The sequence below is a fragment of the Triticum urartu genome, chromosome 5 (assembly GCF_003073215.2).
Source record: "Triticum urartu cultivar G1812 chromosome 5, Tu2.1, whole genome shotgun sequence".
Taxonomy (NCBI): domain Eukaryota; kingdom Viridiplantae; phylum Streptophyta; class Magnoliopsida; order Poales; family Poaceae; genus Triticum; species Triticum urartu.
Window position 1 is genome coordinate 419,985,263 of NC_053026.1, and position 20,860 is coordinate 420,006,122.

The following is a 20,860-nucleotide window of genomic DNA, read 5'->3' on the forward strand; positions in this document are numbered from 1 at the left end:
TCATTCTCTATGCCTTGGCCATAGGTTCTATAAAGTATGTCATGCTGTATGCCAGATCTATTGTATACCCTGCACTGATTTGGCAAGGGAGTACAATAGTGATCTAGGAGTAGATCACTGGACAGCGGTCAGAATTATCCTTAGTGAAATAAGGATATGTTTCTCGATTATGGACGTGACAAAAAGGTTCGTCGTAAAGGGTTACGTCGATGCAAGTTTTTGATACTGATCCAGATGATTCTAAGTCTCAATCTGGATACATATTGAAAGTGGGAGCAATTAGCTAGATTAGAGCATTGTAGAGATAGAATTTTGCAAAATACATACGGATCTGAATATGGCAGGCCCGTTGACTAAATTTCTCTCACAAGCAAAACATGATCACTCTTTGGGTGTTAATCACATAGCGACGTGAACTAGATTATTGAATCTAGTAAACCCTTTAGGTGTTAGTCACATGGAGATGTGAACCAATCACATAAAGATGTGAACTATTGGTGTTAATCACATAGCGATGTGATCTAGATTATTGACTCTAGTGCAAGTGGGAGACTGAAGGAAATATGCCCTAGAGGCAATAATAAAGTTATTATTTATTTCCTTATATCATGATAAATGTTTATTATTCATGCTAGAATTGTATTAACCGGAAACATAATACATGTGTGAATACATAGACAAACAGAGTGTCACTAGTATGCCTCTACTTGACTAGCTCGTTAATCAAAGATGGGTTATGTTTCCTAACCATAGACAAAGGTTGTTATTTGATTAACGGGATCACATCATTAGTTGAATGATCTGATTGACATGACCCATTCATTAGCTTAGCACTCGATCGTTTAGTATGTTGCTATTGCTTTCTTCATGACTTATACATGTTCCTATGACTATGAGATTATGCAACTCCCGTTTGCCGGAGGAACACTTTGTGTGCTACCAAACGTCACAACGTAACTGGGTGATTATAAAGGAGCATCTACAGGTGTCTCCAAAGGTACATGTTGGGTTGGCGTATTTCGAGATTAGGATTTGTCACTCCGATTGTCGGAGAGGTATCTCTGGGCCCTCTCGGTAATGCACATCACATAAGCCTTGCAAGCATTACAACTAATATGTTAGTTGTGAGATGATGTATTACGGAACGAGTAAAGAGACTTGCCGGTAACGAGATTGAACTAGGTATTGGATACCGACGATCGAATCTCGGGCAAGTAACATACCGATGACAAAGGGAACAACGTATGTTGTTATGCGGTCTGACCGATAAAGATCTTCGTAGAATATGTAGGAGCCAATATGGGCATCCAGGTCCCGCTATTGGTTATTGACCGGAGACGTGTCTCGGTCATGTCTACATTGTTCTCGAACCGTAGGGTCCGCACGCTTAACGTTACGATGACAGTTATTATGAGTTTATGCATTTTGATGTACCGAAGGTTGTTCGGAGTCCCGGATGTGATCACGGACATGACGAGGAGTCTCGAAATGGTTGAGACATAAAGATTGATATATTGGAAGCCTATATTTGGATATCGGAAGTGTTCCGGGTGAAATCGGGATTTTACCGGAGTACCGGGAGGTTACCGGAACCCCCCGGGAGCCATATGGGCCTTCATGGGCCTTAGTGGAAAGGAGAAAGGGGCAGCCCAAGGTGGCCGCGCGCCTCCCCCTTCCCCTAGTCCTATTAGGACTAGGAGAGGTGGCCGGCCCCCCTCTCTCTCTTTCCCCCCTTGAGGATTCCTATTCCAACTAGGATTGGGGGGAATCCTACTCCCAGAGGGAGTAGGACTCCTCCTGGCGCGCCCCAAGGCTGGCCGCACCTCTCCCCCTTTGCTCCTTTATATACAAGGGCAGGGGGCACCTCTAGACACACAATTGATCCCCGTGATCGTTCCATAGCCGTGTGCGGTGCCCCCTGCCACCATATTCCACCTCGATCATATTGTAGCGGTGCTTAGGCGAAGCCCTGCGACGGTAGAACATCAAGATCGTCACCACGCCGTCGTGCTGACGGAACTCTTCCCCGACGCTTTGCTGGATCGGAGCCCGGGGATCGTCACCGAGCTGTACGTGTGCTAAGAACTCGGAGGTGCCGAAGTAACGGTGCTTGGATCGGTCGGATCGGGAAACGTACGACTACTTCCTCTACGTTGTGTGATCGCTTCCGCAGTCGGTCTGCGTTGGTACGTAGACAACACTCTCCCCTCTCGTTGCTGTGCATCACCATGATCTTGCGTGTGCGTAGGAAAATTTTGAAATTACTACATTCCCCAACAAGCGCAATGATGGCCCAGAACGCACGCGCTTTGCGGACCAACCGGTCTGCTACAAGCGGCGCGCCGTCACGCGTCGGGCGGACGCGGGACCAGCCCCTGATTCTGACGGGCCCGCGCCATCACGGGCTCGTGATGATCCGAGTGGCTGCCCCGGATCTTTTGTGGCTCCTTCCTCACCATCGTCTCCAGTCGCCGCCACAGAAGATCATGTTCGTCTCGAACTGGCAGCGGCAGGCGGATCCTCCTCGGGTTCTGCCGCTGACTTGGCTCCTGCGGGATCCTCTGCGGCTGCGGATCCTGCTGCATCACCACCACGCCGCACAAGGCTACAACAAGGGGTATTTCAACCGAAAAATTATAAGAATCTAATCAAATATGGCCTAGTCTGTTCCACAGGTGAACCAGGTGAGCCCAACACAATTGAAGAAGCTCTCACTGATGAAAAGTGGAAAAAGGCAATCCTTGAAGAATATAAGGCTCTTGAAAGAAACAAAACGTGGCATTTGGTTCCTCCACAGCAAGGTAAAAACCTCATTGACTGCAAGTGGGTATTCAGAATTAAGAGAAAGTCTGATGGAACCATTGATCGTTATAAGGCTAGACTCGTTGCGAAGGGCTTCAAACAACGGTATGGCATAGACTATGAAGACACCTTTAGTCCAGTTGTAAAAGCCGCTACCATTCATCTTGTGTTGTCCATTGCTGTTTTCAGGGGATGGAGCCTTCGCCAGCTAGATGTACAGAATGCGTTCCTCCATGGTGTTCTGGAAGAGGAAGTGTACATGAAGCAACCTCCTGGGTTTGAAAACAAACATACACCTTCTCATGTGTGCAAGTTGGATAAAGCATTATATGGACTGAAACAAGCTCCAAGGGCATGGTATTCCCGTCTCAGTAAAAAGATGCAAACACTTGGCTTTGTCCCCTCCAAATCTCACACCTCCTTGTTCATTTATAACAAGTTCAACACCTCCATGTTTGTCCTTATATATGTGGATGATATTATTGTCACAAGCTCATCTGATGAAGCAATATCAGGACTCTTGAAGGATTTAGGTGCAGAATTTGCTCTCAAGGATCTAGGAGAATTACATTATTTCCTAGGAATTGAGGTGAAGCAGCACAAGGATGGGTTACTTCTCTCTCAGGAAAAATATGCCACAGACTTAGTAAGGAAGGCAGGCTTGCAAGGTTGTAAACCCACACCCACTCCTCTCTCTAGTACAGAAAAATTATCTCTTACAGAGGGAACACTCCTAAGTCCAGAAGACAGTACAAAATACAGAAGTCTTGTAGGTGCACTTCAGTACTTAACTTTGACCAGGCCAGACATCTCCTTTGCTGTTAACAAAGTATGTCAGTTTCTGCATGCACCCACTACAGTTCACATGACTGCTGCCAAGCGCATTGCCAGATATGTCACATATACTCTGAATATTGGACTAAATTTCAGTAAGTCACCTTCTACTCTTGTCAGTGTTTTTTCTGACTCAGATTGGACAGGATGCTTGGATGACAGATGCTCAACTGGTGGCTTTGCAGTATTTTTTGGACCCAATCTCATATCATGGTGTGCCAGAAAACAAGCTACAGTCTCCAGCTCTAGTACTGAAGCAGAATACAAGGCTTTGGCCAATGCAACGGCAGAAATCATATGGGTACAGTCTATCTTAAAGGAGTTGGGCGTGAAAAGCTCTCAGGCTCCATGCTTATGGTGTGATAACCTTGGTGCCACCTATCTGTTTGCAAATCCAGTGTTTCATGTCAGAACAAAACACATCGAGATAGATTTTCATTTTGTCAGAGAAAGAGTGGTTGGTAAACTCTTGGACATTTGCTTTATCCATTCACGGGATCAAGTGGCAAATGGGTTTACGAAAGCCCTGCCCGTAAGGAGTTTCGAAGACTTCAAGCATAATCTCAACTTAATGAAGTTGTGATTAAGGGAGGGTGTCAAACAAGGCGTATATGTGCAGGACTCATGTATTCTCGTGGAGATCAACGTAGATACGTATAGAGGTTGTTAGGCCGGCTTGTTATCTCTTATCTCTTGTAACTAGCTTAGCCTTATCTCTTCTATTCTTCCTCTCCAAGTTGTACTCCCGATTCTCTCCAACCGCATGTATGCGCTATCAGGGATCCTGCGCCCCTGCCTATAACATGCAACACGTCGCCTCACATCGAGGTAAGACGTTTCCGCTCTCGCACATCAACATCTCATATGCGCAAATTGTCTGTAGAATATGACCAATGACTTCATCATCTTTCTTCCTCTCATCTAAGTACATGGGGGAGCGGATAGTTTTTTGAGGGCTAGCTCGAGCCGTCCCCGATGATAAACTTTCTCCACCATGACTGTGGCGGGAAACTTCTCAGCAACATCGGGGGGTTTTTTTCCGCCATAGTGACGGGCTTCTCAACAACAACGTTGATTTCCTTCTCCTTCTCTTGGATCGCATGGATTGTGGGAGGCATTTGTGTAGGGTCGCTTCCTTATGAAAATCATTGTCAGCAGTCTCCGACTGCCTGGTGTAGCATGATGCAAGAGGAGGGCTACAGAATGTCGAAGAGGAAGCATCAAGATATGGTGCGCATGTTGTAAACCATACATATTGAGATGTTCATACCAGAACACTTACAGTTTGGACTGAGGAATGACTTTAGCGCGAGGTACATTGCCTTTCCTTGGTGGGGCCTTAGTGGTAGAAACCTTTGCCCGAGCTCTTGGTTTGGGTGGGACGGAGTCAGCACGAGCTTTCTTCGCGCTGGACCCGGCGAGATCGGGGTTTGCTGGGTCACCCCTCGCCTTGCGCCTCTGCTTTGCAGGCACGTTTGATGGGGGCAAGGGCGGCAAAGCCTAGGGCTGTTGATACAACTCTTTCTCTGGCTCAAACGCACGAGGATCTTCTTGAAGAAGCGAAGAACATGCCCTAACACCGTTACAAGCCTAATTACACATGACTGCACCGAGATAAATGTGTGTGATATCATTCACAACAATGCACACGGTGGATAAGCTCGGTCGTCGATCTACTGTCTTCTCCTAGTTTTCGCTCACAGCACAACTGGGCCTTGGACTGGTCTGGTTCCTGTCGGTAACCTCGGCAGTGAGCCTCCCAGGTGCACAGTTTTCGTAGATTGCCACACGCCGGCTCCACAACGGCGTGATTCACGCGTCGGTGCCTCTGTTTTCATGCTCCACAACGGTTCATTTCTTGTTCAATAGTCTAGGTCGTCTCATGTTATGTGTGACTTCTGTTTTTCATGCTCGGCTTTGAATTGGTGAGTGCCATCCTCTCGAATATCATTTTTCTTTTGATCTATCTGTATCGGATTTTCTCATCATTTTGTATCAGTTTTGACGCTTTGGCTTTATATATAAAGCCAGGCTCACACCAAGCGCACTATAAAGTATACGTACTAAGTTACTACGGTACAAGTTACAGTATAACATAAACATACGCTGCATTGCTGCATATACAAAGCATTCCGCCTACTTACATGTTAAACTGTGTCTTACAGGATCTAACCAACCAACAACAATGCACAACAACTCATTCCAAATGATCTTCACTCACTAGTCACTAGTGAGCCTTGTTGTCAGCACGCCCGCCGTCCCCTTCTCCCCAGCCGTCCTCGAGCGGCATGTCCGGCATCACCTTCTTCCAGAACCAGTGCTTCCGCCACAGCAGCACCATCTCCTCGATGGGCACGCCCTTGGTCTCCGGCAGGAAGACGTAGACGAAGACGGTCATGACCGTGATCCAGGCGGCGAAGAAGAGGAAGATGCCGAACTTGAAGGCGCAGAGCATGGACAGGAACGCCTGCGCGATGACGAAGGTGAAGAAGAGGTTGACGGCCACCGTGATGCTCTGCCCCGCCGACCGCGTCTCCAGCGGGAAGATCTCGCTCGGCACCGTCCACCCCAGCGGCCCCCACGACCACCCGAACGCCATCACGAAGAGGCAGATCACCACCACCACCACGATCGAGTAGCTCCGCGACAGCTGCTTGTCCGTCCCGAACTTCACCCCGAGTATCACCGCCACGATCACCTGCATGCTCACAGATGCCATGGCGTGAGACATGAATTGTGATTAATTAGCAGTTTGTATGTGTGTTGTGTTTGTCTCAAGTCTCAACCTGGCAAACGATCATCTGGATGCCGCCGCTGATGAGGAGCTTCCTCCGGCCGAGGCGGTCGACGGTGGCGATGGAGATGAGGGTGGACAGGAAGAGGACCGCGCCGGTGATCACGGAGGAGTAGAGCGACGCGCTGGCGCCGAAGCCCATGGTCTGGAACAGCACCGGCGCGTAGAAGAGGATGGAGTTGATGCCCGTCAGGATCTGGAACGCCGGCATGCACACGGCCATCACCAGCTGCGGCCGGTTGCGCGGCTCGAGGATGTTCCGGAACGGGTTCTTGATGGTGTTGGCCAGCTCGCTGGCCTCCGACATGTCCATGAACTCCGCGTCCACGTCCGCCGTGCCGCGGATGCGCTCCAGGACGCGCCGGCCCTCCTCGGCGCGCCCGCGCTCGATGAGGCTGTTGGGCGTCTCCGGCAGGAGCAGCCCGCCCACGGTCATCAGCAGCGCCGGCGCCGCCGCGAGGCCGAGCGAGAGGCGCCACCCCCACGGCTTGAGGTTCTGCGTGCCGTAGTTGACCATGTTGGCCGTGAAGATGCCGAGCGTCGTCGCGAGCTGGAACATCATGTTCAGCCCGCCGCGGAGGTGCGCCGGCGCCATCTCCGACAGGTACAGCGGCACACCCTGCACCAACCGACAAGAACTACATTGTCAGAGCCAGTACAACCACACGCACTCTCGTCTCGGTGTGGGTAGGCGAGAATTTGACGTGGTATACCTGATTGCCGAAGCCGATGCCAACGCCGAGCATGATACGACCGAGGATCAGCATCTCGAGGTTCACGGCCGCCACGTTGAGGATCGCGCCGATGAGGAAGCTGATGCCGCCGCAGACAATGCTGGCGCGTCGGCCGTAGTTCCTCGTCACCGGCGAGGCGACGAGGGAGGAGACCAGGCCGGCCAGGTACAGAGAGGAGGTGAAGGCCGAGAGGCCCTGGTTGTCGTACTTGCAGTAGTTGTTCTGGTGGCCGGAGTTCTTCCGTCGGAACACCACCGGGAAGAACTTCTCCAGGAATGGGTCCATGGAGGTCACTCCACCTGCAACATTCGGCAGATTCAGACACAGTAAATTTTCATCTAAAACAGCTATTTTTTTTCAGATTCAGACACAGTAAATTTTCATCTAAAATTGAAATGGTGAAATCTGAATACTGACATGATGTTGCAAGCTTGAGGTGATTTTATTGCCTAATGGGCATGTTTGCATGTCCAAAAAGTGATTAGGTATTGTTGACAGAATCACAACATTTACTGTTCAGACTTTAGACAATGGACTAGTATTTAGCTGAATTAGTATCATACACTGTTCTACTTATACAATATTACACAAGTTTTTATTCTGTTTGCGAGTGAACATTACATGAGCTTGAAGAACAAATCAATCTAACAGTTCCACACACAAACTCAAATGTGGAATTTCTTTCAGGTAACTCGAATTTACTACTCCCTCCGTTCATTATTATAAGACGTGTGAACCGAGCCTTCCCTCAAAAATTGGTTTTCTTTTGCTTTTATTTTTTTAGCTATGTTTTGAATCTGGGTTTGGAATTTTGCAAAATACGATAGATGCATATTTCATCGATGCTAATTCAGATTAATTTTTCTACGTTTTTAATAGGTTCTAGCGAGTTTTAGAGCGCACTGCCTGAACCATAAAGGTTGGGCGTAATTTTGATTTACGAGTTCTGAGAAGTTTTAGCGAGTTAGAGTGCATCCGTTGCACCACAAAAGTTGGGCGTGTTTCAAATTTGACCAACATCAAAGGAACAAGGGAAAATAAATCAGATTATGGATAGTTGCTAATTCAAACCGAGTTGTGAATTGGGCCCAATAACACTACCAAAATTGTTAAAAAAAATATTCTCGTCAGGATAATTTGAATTTTTGATTTGAATGATGTATATTGCGTCCATGCTAATTGTGAAATTCGGCTGCACAAGTTGCACCAAACAATTCATGAGCCTATTCTCAAAAAAAAAATCATGAGCCGCCAGTCTCATCGTGTAATGTATCACATCACATTTTCTGCAAGACTTTCGGCTGACAAGTGGGACCCTCGTTGTCGTCCCCCCTCTTTCTGCTGCTAACTGACGTCAGTAGCCCCGGTTGCAGGTCAAACTCTTGTTCATACCACGACGCAAAATCTTTTTTTTTTGAAGGGACGACGCAAAATCTTGTAGACGACGATACCCCGGCCGCATTGATCTATCTATCTAGGAGAAGCGCCGAGCGGAAACGGACGGCCGCACGGTGATATCATCATCAGCCTGAACTGAAAGCCGATAGATAAGCTTGGCGGAGCGCCGAACACGACTCTGAATTTTGCGGCCTCTCGCGTGTCGGCTTCTCCACTGCACTAGTCGTTCTATAGACCAAATTCACCACTCCGTACACAATGATCGCGTCGACCCGTCCACCACCCACGGAAGTGGATGAATGATTGGCCTCGTCGCGTCGGAGATGGGAAAAAGACGAGCCGTCGTGTTCGTTTGATGCACCGCTGAATCAAGAAATCCTGCAGCCCTACGGCTTGCTTTTGGCATGGAAGCTCTGTTTAATTCCATGTCCATGTGTGGCGCGGGCGTGGCAGACTGTGGTGGGGGGCAGACAGACCGGTCACGATCTGCTAGCGACCTAGGCGAGGGACCAGCGAAGAGACGAGCGACACACTGCCGGCACTAGCTCCAAATCAAGGAGGGGCCACGGCTAAGGGGGCTGGAAGAAACGTACGTGTGACATGTTACTGATGTTCGTGGAGCAGGACAAGCTCCTCTTCCGATGGCCCATGGCCGGGCGAGAGGCAGCCACGCCACACACGGAAACACAGCAGAGCGCCGACGAGCGGAGATACGGAACAAGACAAGACGGTGGGTGGAGTGGAGTGGAAGGAATCACTGGTGACTTGGTGAGGTTAGGGTGAGTGTGGGGGCGTGAGCAGGACTTACCGGAGATCCCGATGTCGTAGCCGAAGATGGAGCCCCCGACGGCGGCGACGAGGCAGGCCATGGCGACGGCGAGCGTCATGCGGCCCTTGTACTCCGCCGCCCTCTCCTTCTTCACGCCCAGCGCGGCCACCCCGCCGCCCGCCATCCTCTCTCTCCGAGAACTCCTCTGCCTCTCCTCTCCAAGAACACTCGAGCAAGGACCGAGGCAAAGAGGAGAGCTCGCTGGGCACGGAGAAGCAATGCTCCAACCAACTAGAATTCCACGGCCATATATAGATGTCTCCTGTGCCCTCTCTCCTCGTCCCGGGTGCGAAGCGAGTGTGCAATTATGAGAGGGAGCGGGCTGGCGCCGATTTCTTCTTGCACAAAAGCCATGCTGATGCTGTGCATTCAAGGCGATGAGCCCCTCCCTCCCGCGCCCCGGCCGTTGACGTTGACCCCCATCCTGCGGCGGGGGCCGAACCACGCTCATTCCGGCCCAGATAAAATCTAGGAGTACCCGGGGCTCCAACCGCATAAATTCGTAAGATACTCGTAGCAATTGATTGACTTGGAGTGATATCGCAGCAAATTAAATCGGTTCTAAATTCACGGTTGGCTGGCTGCTCGCTGCCCTGGCGGTACGTATACAGCGGCGATCGACCTGGCCGCCGGCATGCCAGTGATGCCACGTTTCCGACGGCTTGGCTTGCCCCGGTCAAATCCGTGTGTGTGTGTGTGTGTGTGTGTGTGTGTGTGTGTGTGTGTGTGTGTGTGTGTGTGTGTGTGTGTGTGTCTGTGTGTGTCTGTGTGTGTGTGTGCGCGCGCGCGCGGCTGCCGTGCATACATGTACCTATTAAAGTGGCAGGTCACAACTCATACATGTACCGCAGCATTTGACTGATCTGAATTTTCTCCCCCTTGCCCGTAGTGCGCAGGCAAATCATGCAAATCCCGGAAGCGCGGTTGGAGGCGTGCGGGCAAGCCAGCCGGCTCTCGGCCGCATGCACCTTCCGTTGCCAAGATTCAAGGCGGACGATCTCCATTTCGCCTTTGTTAGCTCTGCGTGTTGCATACGTAGCGCTGATGGATTACTTACTCTGTGATGAGGACGGGTGCCTGGCAGTTTCGCACGCAAAACATGGACAAAGCTCACCGGAAAATACTTCGGAATTACTTGTCATCAAAATAAATAAAAATTGATGTATCTATAATTAAAATACATTTAAATACATCCATCTCAATGACAGGTATTTTCAGCCGGAGTAAATACAAGAAGAAGAAGAAGAAGAAAAATGCATGGACAAAGTCACAAAGTACTAGTATGGCATACACTGAAGCGTTAAGCAACCTTGGCCGTTGACCGTCTCCTGCGGAACTTCTCTGTCCTGAACCTCTCATAGATTTTCACCTGTTGATTGGTTGCTTTGTTCAGGGCATCTTCAAAGCAGACATTCAAACCCTCAACTGTCCAGATTGCGTGGTTCGAATCCTCGAAGACATTCAACACGGTTGTGTATCGGTCCGTCAAACAGTCCGGACATATTTTTTCCGTCAAATCCAAGACAAAGTGGCCAGGCTTTGTGGGAGTTCGGACAGCAGCCACGTAGAACTACGGCATCCCCGCCCCACCCAAAACCCCTCCCCGGCCACGCGTTTCAGGTTTTCTCTCTTGCCTTCGCAACCGCTCCACCCCCCTGACCGCCATGTCGCACCCCTGTCGGAACTCGACGAGGCTGTCACCTCAAGCGGTACACCCTGGGCTCCACGCTGCTTCTCCTTCGCCGTTGCTCCACACCTCTCCTCAGACCGCCGCTCAGGTGCCATCCGCTTCCTACGATGCTCACCATGCCTGGCAAATGTTTTGTGAATTGTCCGAGCTAAATTTTTAGTCCTTTCTTTTTTGAAGCAATGGACTCGGATATGGAGTACATCTACTAGCACTATGTTGAGTCGTCTGACTCATCCGGCGAGGAGGACTACATGGATGAGACAACGATGATGCAGACAATGCTTGCAGACACGGAGCGTGCGCGTTCTCAATTTCAAGGGATCAATCAAGGGTCATCGAGTGCTCAAACCGCAACCGGACATGTTTGTCATTTGAAACTGATGGACGACTATTTTGCCCAAAAGCTTTGCAAGGGCAATATTAAGGTCGTGTTAAGAAACACGCCACCATTCTTGAAGTGGTTGCATCACAAGATATTTGAATTTGACATGCTTTTTTTGACATGCACGGGTCTCATAATGGCATCAACGTGTTGCAGCGTACACCATTGTTTGCTAGGCTGACTGGAAAAAAGCTCCTCCTTGCCACTATAGTGTCAATGGGCATGAGTACAACATGAGCTACTATTTCGTGGACAATATCTATCCTCCTTGGGCTACTTTTATGAACACCATCTCTCACCTAGTTGGTCAGAAAAAGTCTCACTTTGCCCAAAGACAAGAAGCTGGTAGAAATGATGTTGAGAGTGCTTTTGGAGTTCTGCAGGCATGTTTTGCAATTGTTTGTGGACCAGTTAAACAATGGGATCCAGAGACCTTGAGTGAGGTGATAACCCGTTGTGTGGTGATGCACAACATGATCCCGAAGAATGAGGGTGAGGATGCTGCCGCAGGTCTTGAATTTGGGAACATGAGTGATCCTATCGAACTTCCCGACCAAAATCCGGCCACATTTGAAGAGTTTGTTCAAATGCATTAACAAATTCGGCATCAAGCAAATCACGGGCAACTGAAGGAAGATCTGATTGAGCATATGTGGGCGGTTAAGGGGGACAAAAATGTTTGAGTGTGATATCTGAATTTCTTAATTAGAACTCTGGCTGCATTTGAACATTGAAACTATTTGAGACTATATATGCGGCTATTTGAACGTGTGGAAATAAAAAAAATGAGGGTCGAATGTATGCGGGCAGTGTTGGATGACCGCCTTCTGCATCATCAGTGTTCGCGGACTGGTCTCCCTGTGCAGGGATGAATGCCCGAGGAATTTTATGGGTCAGTATTGGAGATGCCCTTAATAGTAACGAACAACAAATTCACTAAGTTTCAAAAATTGAATTTAAAATCATGTGGGGAATCAAACGAGTACGCAAATCGCGTGGCAATCATGCGACCGGGCAGGCTGAGCAGGAGCGTGCCCCTACGAATTTCCACCCATGCCAACCGAATTGTGAGAGTTTTAGAGCCGACATATCACTTGCCACGTTCGGATCAGTAGTATAACCCCATCTACTTCCTCCTATCCGAATTAATTGTTGCACATTGTAGCTAGCCGTTCTGTTTCGGGGGCCATCCGCCCACAGTTTAGATTTCCCGTTGCTTAAAGCAGCAGTAAGCAAAGCATGTGCACCTCTCTCCCTGCATTCAGCACACACACATGTACTGTAGCATGGTGTGCAACAACTATCACAAGACATGCAACGAAAATGGACGGAGTGGTAGGCCACAACTATCACAAGACATGCAATGATGATTAATAATATGGTTGTATGCATCGTCCAGGGGCATCCTCCTTTAAAAATAACTGTACATGCTTACATATTTTTTCCCTTTCTTTCAGCAAATAAAGAAAACCGAAAGCGGCATCATTTGACTAATCTGAACATTTCGCCCTGTATTGCACAAGCAAAGCATGCAATGCGATCCCGGAGGAGCGATTAGGCACGCGTGCAACCCGTCGTTTTCGGATGCACGCACGCCTTCCACCTCGAAGATTCAAGGCAGTTGATCTCCGTTTTGCTTGGAGTCTTTTGATAATTCTGAGTGCTGAAAGCTTGGTACTGATGAGGTACGGTCTCATGATGATGAGCGCCTTCAATTTCCCTTCGTCGGCTAAAGGTGTTTCCGGGATATCCCCTTTTCAGTCGGCATGAGGATCCTGACATATTTTTATGTTGTTGATTGAGTCTTAAAGCGACCGATTTTGATTATTTATTATGTTACTTTTGAACGGGGAAAATGATATTGTTTCTTGTAAATCAAGAGGTCCGCACTACTGGTGTGAATGTAGTAGTACTTTTGAACGGAGAAAATAATGGTGTTTCTTATAAAAGCAAGAAGTCAATGTGTTCAATTAAGATCGTTCTTCCAAGAACCATGTGGCAACTGGCTTCCAAATGTGTGGAACACCTCTTCACACGCCAGGCCGTGCATACATAGACCCCGTACAAACCACGAGCTCCCGTTTTCCTTTGGCTCCGTTCAACTGACACCTGCGAAGCCGTGCACTGCTCTGTTCGTCGCGTGGTGACGTCGTGTGATGCGGACGGAGCAGGAGGGTTCTCCATCTACCCCCACCAAGTGTAATCTAGGAACTCGGTGTGATGAAAAGCAGACAAAGAAACTTAAATAGGACTGTACGTACCAGTACTTATCACTTTTCACAAGCAAGAAATCTATGGCGTACCAGTTCTTAATTTGCGCTTCGCAGTTTGCACGGTCGTAATCATCGCATTTTACTAGCCATTAGCTAGCTATATAGGCGAGATATCTTCTCAATCTACCACTTTTCTTTGTTTACTAGTATCAGTCAAATTACCATCACGACCTGTCGCGATCAGGCTCAGGCTCCCAAAAAGTCCGGACTAGGTTTTCATCGGAAGGACGGCCGTGAGTGACACAGGAATAGTATGGAGCACGTTCGCTGAGCTGCCGTGGCCTCACCTCAGCGAAATTGATTACCTGGGCATGATCGCGTCTTTTTTTCTCTTTTCATTTTCCTTTAGGCAATGTTTTTCTTTTTTCGTGATTGGAGGTGACCTGTCTTTCTTTTTGGCAAAGTATGGCAAAGTATGACTCAGGTTCCTAGGGGTGTGGTAGACTTTGCCTGATCCATGTGAAAAGCCTTGAGGAAACCTGTAAAGCCCTGACCCATTGAATTTGATCCAACATCAACATATGTCTAGTGAGGATTTTGGTTAGTTGACGATTTCAGGTTTGCATCCTTGAACTTGATCCTGCAGACAAAGGGTGTTTTTGATGCAAAGTTAATTCGCTGGAGGTCCCAAGCTTTTTCAATAAAGAACAATATATTAATACCAAGTGGTCCCTGCAATGACACGATGTGAACTAGTCGAGACACTGAGAATACACATAGCTAAATTATTGAAAATACGTAGTAAAGAACATGACACTTAATGACGTGTTATCTTCCATGCTACATAATGAATCCGTGCATGATCGCTACTATTACACCATGTGAAAGTGGGGACCCTTATGGTATCTGGGTGCGGGCTGCGTATACCCGATTTGGATGACGTTCCAGTAATATACTATGTGTGTAGGCATGTATCTCAATTTTTGCCGGCCGTGACTTTATTTTTTATTTATTTATGATAATTTTGTACTCAACTACTGGAGTTTCCTACTTGGATTTTAATAAATATATGGTTGTGTGTATAGCAATGATGCAGACAGGGTCAGGGCTGGAGTAAATGTTACCCCGGTGTACCACTTTAACATTACTCCTAGTGTAAATTTTTCAAGCAAGGATGAATTGAATAAAGGTGTGTTTCACAACTTCTATTATAGATTTCCGGATATAATAGAAAGTGATATAAGAAAATTAGGTTGTAAAATGCTTTAATGCTAAAAGAAAAGACAAACTTAGTTGAAAAGGTTGTCTTGCATCCCCAAATTACAAAATACATCGTCGAACATCAAGATTCAATAACCTACAAGATAAAAAAATCAAGTAGAACAGTATAAGATGCCCCAGTGAAAGTACTTAAATGGATGCAATATTTGAGTTACCTATAATACATTCCCTTCCTAAGAACCATGAAATACTTGACCACCTGTCCATAGTATCTTCAATTAACAAATAGGAATTACAAATGAGAAATGAAAACTTGTATAAACGAATCAAGTATACCCTAATTAGAAGTTATAACCCAAGAAAATGTTCACGTTTTTCCATTACATAGGGATTTAGTCTATTGCTACAAGTTTATGAAACATTGATGCAATTTGTAATACAGAGAAAGCAGGGCAAGAACGCTATAGAATTGGAGTAGTTTGTAATATAAAGATGGAAGAAAGATTAAAGAGGTTTCCATCCCTACATCTCCGACACGACTCCTCTCCATTGCCTGCCTCCCCTGACGGCATCCTTCCTTCGATATCTCAGAGTAAAAGGGGGTCTCCCACATCGCTTCCTCACAACACATCACCCCCGCTTGCAACACTATTCTACCAGCCGCAACTTCTACTCCTATGCCGCTCGCGGCATGGCTATTCCTCGCTCGAAGCATCATGGTGTGTAGTTGCAGTAGGGAATGTGACTGATGTCTTCTACACACTTCTATTCTTGAGACCCACCTGGCCCCCAACCGCAGAGGATTATAGGACAACATCAAATTTTTCTCAACTAGAACGTACGGTTTTATCAACCCATCAAATGTATTTCCCTCTCAAGCAAACCCGCAACAAAAACAAGTAGTCTCTTGTTCCCAACGAACCTAATACAATTGTAAGTTGTATAGGTGCACTATTTGGACTAAGAGATTGAAATTTTGGATGATAGACTAATAGTTTGGACGAAACAATATTTTTGTATTTTCAAAATAAAATAGGACAACAAGGTGAACAATAGTAAAAGTGAGTAAAACGTTGTATCAATGCTTGGAAACAATAAAATATTATATATGCGTTGGAGATGTATCAGCTGCATGCAACAAATAGCAGGTCATTGGCGTTAGCCCTCCCATCAATGGTGGTCATCGTCTCCAGCACCGGTGGTTGCCGCTTGCAGCACCCAACATCGGTTGGATGTCGTCTCCAACACAAACATGTACCGTTTGCAGCACCTGATGGCAGATCATCATTGTCGCAACACTGATGGCCGTTGTTTCTAGTGCAGTCTTTTGCGGCGTCGTCGTCGTTGTAGCAATGGCCAACCACAATGACAACACTACCATTGCCGGTTTGAAGCACGTCGTGACCAGCGTGCAACAGTTTAACGCTCCCCCTTTGCAGTACCGGACGACGACGGTCGTAGCACTCCCATGGCCGATCACAATACCCCTCCCCCACTATCGCAGCAGCCTCACACAATCGTTATAAAAATTCCGGCTTACAATGAAGGCGTATTAAATTGCCATCGGCCAAGAGCCGTCGGGTATTTAAACTCCGGATTTACTTATCAAAAGATGAGGTATTCAAAGTCGCTTTGGCGCAATGGCTATTATTTATCAATGGATATGATTTATTCTACAATGGAAGGAATAGTCCCGAGTCGCTGCAGGCTTACGACCCGGCACTTGGGGGCTACATTATTTAAATTGAGATTACATCAAATATGCAAGTCCCATGTCACTGAGTATGCATCCAAGAGGAAATGACAAGGACTTAAAGATGATCAGGTGCCGGTTCAGGAAAATATTTAACCCGGAGCACAACCTATCAAGTTTGTTCTTGTGTTTATTTTACAGGATCAGTTTAACATGGATAAATCCAAATTAAACTGGGGGCTAATGTCGGGGATATACCCCGCGGTATGACCCGGCCAGAAGTATGACCCGGTCGGGCTTGGCGTTTTCATTGGTAACCCGCCGGAGTGGCGACTCACGAGCCTGGCGACTCACGGATGTCCCTAACGGCGGTTCAGATAGAAGACTAGGCCCAAGGCCCAGAAGTCCGGCTCATGTTATGATGGGTTGGTTCACAAGGAAAGGCATAAGGAGTTTTCCCTCAAGGGGGCAAACTAGGATTCCACTTGTAATAGACTAGTCCTAATCCTAATAGGACTCCACATGTAACCCGCCCCTTCAACTTATATAAGGAGGGGCAGGGCACCCCAAGAGGGACAAGCAACAAGAAACAATCTCTAGGGCTAGACACAAAGGGGGAGCCGGCTAATCCGGCGACTCTCTCATGAGCATAATGAGATCTAGCCACAAACAGCATGTAGGGTTATTACCAGACGATATTTCCCGGGGCCCGAAGCTGTCTAAATCCTTGTCTTGTGTTGCGTCTCTCGATTCCGCTCAATCCCTCTCAAGCTACTACAAAGATGCGTTAGCCTCACGACTAAGTCCTCGCGCTAGGACATCTGCCGTGACAATTCCACGGCAATCGTTGCGAGCTCCCTTGCAACACCATGTCGTCGCACACACGGAGGAGATAAAAGAGGCAAGAGATTATCGAGGATAGTTGGCGACTTTACAACAATGCCACTTTAGTGACAAGGAAGAGGAGTGGCCGAGGGATTACTCAGGGAGAAGATAAAAAGCTGAGGAGATGGTGGCTTCATGATGGAAGAGAAACAAAGAGTGAGCGAGAGAAATTTAGGTGGAGACAATGAGAAATATGGACGGTTTGCGGGGCCCACGAGGGGAGACGTGGAGCAAGCATGGTCGTCCGATTACCATTGTTTTCCTTTTCTACTACAAGATCCAACTGAACTTGTGCTGGATCGAGCCTTTCGTATGAGAAAAGGAGCCCAAATGAATCATCAGAAAGAATAAAAATGGAACCCAAATAGCGGTTTCCACCAGGGCCGAGAAATACTGACCATTCTTGTGATGGGCTAATCAAACGGCTAGTGCCACTACCCGGCAAATGTGGCGAGCACATATGAGAAGGAAGATGGGGGTCTGACAGGGGTTCTCCCCCTACCCCTAGTCTATGTATCACCATGTAAAATGAACAAAAGGATCAGGAAATCACTTGAGCAGCAGGTGGACAGTGTGAAGAATGGAAAGGACATTTTGGCGAGCTCCGATGGGGGAGTTTGCCGTGATCAATGAGTCTAATGGCGTGGAACTGTCGTGGAGCGGGCAATGCCGCGACAGTTCAGGAACTTCATGATTTCACGAGGAAGTTTGCCCCTTCGGTGTTAGGCGTAGTAGAAACTCAGATAAGCAAATCAGCTGCTGAAGACCTAGCACCGGCGATTGGTTATGAATGTAGGTTTGCTGTAGGTAGTTCCGACTGGAGCGGCGGACTTGTAATTTTTTGGAATAAAGAAATAAAAGTTGAGGTTCTAAGCTACTCCCGTTATCACATTGATGCAAGAGTAGAAGGGTTGGAGCATAGTGAATGGCGTATGATTTTGGTCTATGGTGAGGCACAAGTAGCAGAAAGGCACAAAACATGGACAACTTTGAAAGACTTGGCAGCACACTCAGCTTTGCCGTGGGTCACTTTGGGTGATTACAATGAAGTGTTGCTCCTTAGCGAGCATGACGGAATTGGTAACAAAAGTCAAGCCCAAATTGATGCATTCAGAGATGCAATTGACGTATGTTGTTTGAAAGATTTAGGATATAATGGCAACATCTGGACCTTTGAGAAAAAAGTGGTGGGGGTTCCTATACCCGTGTGCGCCTTGATCGAGCACTGGCAGACCCATCTTGGGAGCTTCTGTTCCCAGATGCAGTTGTTGATCATCTCACATGCGCTTGCTCAGACCACTCACCCATACTCCTGAAATTGAACACAAATTCGACTCAAGGGAGATTACTGAAGCAGTTTCGCTACGAAGCTATGTGGGAACATCATTCTGATCTCTGTAAAGTAGTGACCGATGCTTGGTATGCATCCCCTCAGGCAACATCGGTCAGTGATGTAAAGCAAAAATTGTCCATATTAACTACTGATCTGAGTAGATGGGAGAAAGAGACCTTTGGCAGCGTATGAAGCAAAATTAGAGAGCTGAAAGGACATCTGGAAAGTCTAAGCACTAAAAAAAGACACATCCGTGACATTTTGGACCGAACGAAATTTTTTTGTGTCATACATATGACACTTCTATGGCGATAATTGTGACAAACCCCGGTATCATCATAGATGTGGTGGGCTCCTACTTCTATGACAAAAAATCATGACAGAAAATGGGCTTTTCGTCCTGGGCGGGCCGGAGACGCAGCTGCATGACATTATTTGGGCCGTCCATGACGGAAAAAACCGTGGTAGAAGCGAGGGCGAGGAAAATTTTGGGGAGTTCCCGGTTACGGTGGGAGGTCGGGGGCCGAGCGATGAGCGTTTCTCTCATACACGTACGCGCTTGTGTGCGAGGCGTTGGCTCTAACTGAACCCGGGCGAGGCGTTGGGCTCTAACTGAACCCGAGCGATTGCAGGCTACGCGTTACTCAACCCGAGCGATCGATCGATGGCTGTTAACTGAACCCGATCGAGCGATTCCTTCGCTACTGCTGCTAACCGAAGCCGATCGATGCTGCCTCTGGATGGACAGTGAGCGTTGCGGGGGGGTGGATGAACAGGACCCCGTGGTGTTGACTCTGGATGAACAGGACCCCGATCGATCGAGCTGGTTGGGGATGGATGAACAGGACCCCGTGGAGGGCTGGATGAACAGGACCACTCCGTGGAGGGCAGGATGAACAGTAGACGGTGGAGGGCAGGATGAACAGTAGCCCATGGAGGGGTGGTTGAACAGGAGCCCGTGAAAAGGGCTGGTTGAACAGTAGCCGGTGGAGTAGCGCGCGGTGGAGGCTGGATGAACAGGAGCCCGTGGATGAACAGTCGCAGGTGGAGGCTGGAGGAGGTCGACGGTGGATGAACAGTAGCTCGTGGAGGCTGGAGGGGGTCGACGGTGGAGATGAACAGTATCCCGTGGAGTCCTGTTTTGCGGTACTCCACACGCATCCCAATGAACAGGACCCCCGTTTCGACCGTAGCGCTCCAACACAAGTCCATTTCGTCTATTTTGCGGTACGCCACACCCCTCCCAATCAATAGGACCCCCGTTTCGACCGTAGGAGGTCCGTTTCCTCCGTTTTGCGGTACGCCAGACCCCTCCCGATGAACATGATCCCGTTTTGAACGTGGCCAGTCGAACACAAGGCCGTTTTCTCCGTTCTGCGGTACGCCAGGCCTCGTTTCCATCGCCTGTTCCGTCCAAGCCCTTCCGATGAACACGACGCACTCCGTTGCCTCCCCATGAACACGACGCATTCCGTTGCCTCCCCATGAACACGACGATGACGCTGTTTCTCCGTTCCGACCCAGCCATGTACACGAGCCCTGACCGTACGTATGCGCGAGTAGGCGTTCGAGACCCCACCCATATGTACACATACATGGCCGTATTTTCTTTCTTGCACCCTGGCCGTTGTACGTACGTGTACATGCTACGTGCGCGCCTCTATTACGACACGTGTGCGCCTCTACATCGACCAGTAAATATGTACGTACACGTTCGCGACCAGAATGACAACGCTACGTACGCTTCGACCAGGTGGGTCCCGACTGTCAGGCACTTCCTTGCCTGCAAAGATGTAGCTGGTGGGTCCCTGCAGTCAGGGGGCAAATCATTTTTTTGCCCGGACGCACTTCCTTGCGTGCGAAGATGTAGCTGGTGGGTCTCAGCAGTTAGGGGGAAACATTTTTTTCGCGAAATACGGTGGCCCGTCCGTTGGGTCCCGCTGTCAGGTGGAGGAATAATTATTTTGCACGTAATAAGGAGGCACTTCTTTGCTGCGACCGTGGACCCAGCTGTCAGCCTCTCCATGTACAGTCCACGTCCGATGGAAGCCG

The 20,860-nt window shown here is 48.3% G+C and overlaps 1 protein-coding gene across 1 annotated transcript; it reads right to left on the bottom strand.

Annotated features, from left to right (window-relative positions):
• Nucleotides 1–5,686: 5,686 nt before the first annotated feature.
• LOC125509460 (sugar transport protein 7-like) lies at nt 5,687–9,857 on the bottom strand. The gene is made up of 4 exons (XM_048674443.1): nt 9,371–9,857; nt 7,144–7,463; nt 6,423–7,049; nt 5,687–6,334 (listed from the first exon to the last, which is right to left on the bottom strand). Exons 1-4 carry the CDS (start codon nt 9,840–9,842, stop codon nt 5,864–5,866), a joined length of 1,890 nt encoding a protein of 629 aa, XP_048530400.1. The 5' UTR covers nt 9,843–9,857; the 3' UTR covers nt 5,687–5,863.
• Between the last annotated feature and the right edge of the window lie 11,003 nt (nt 9,858–20,860).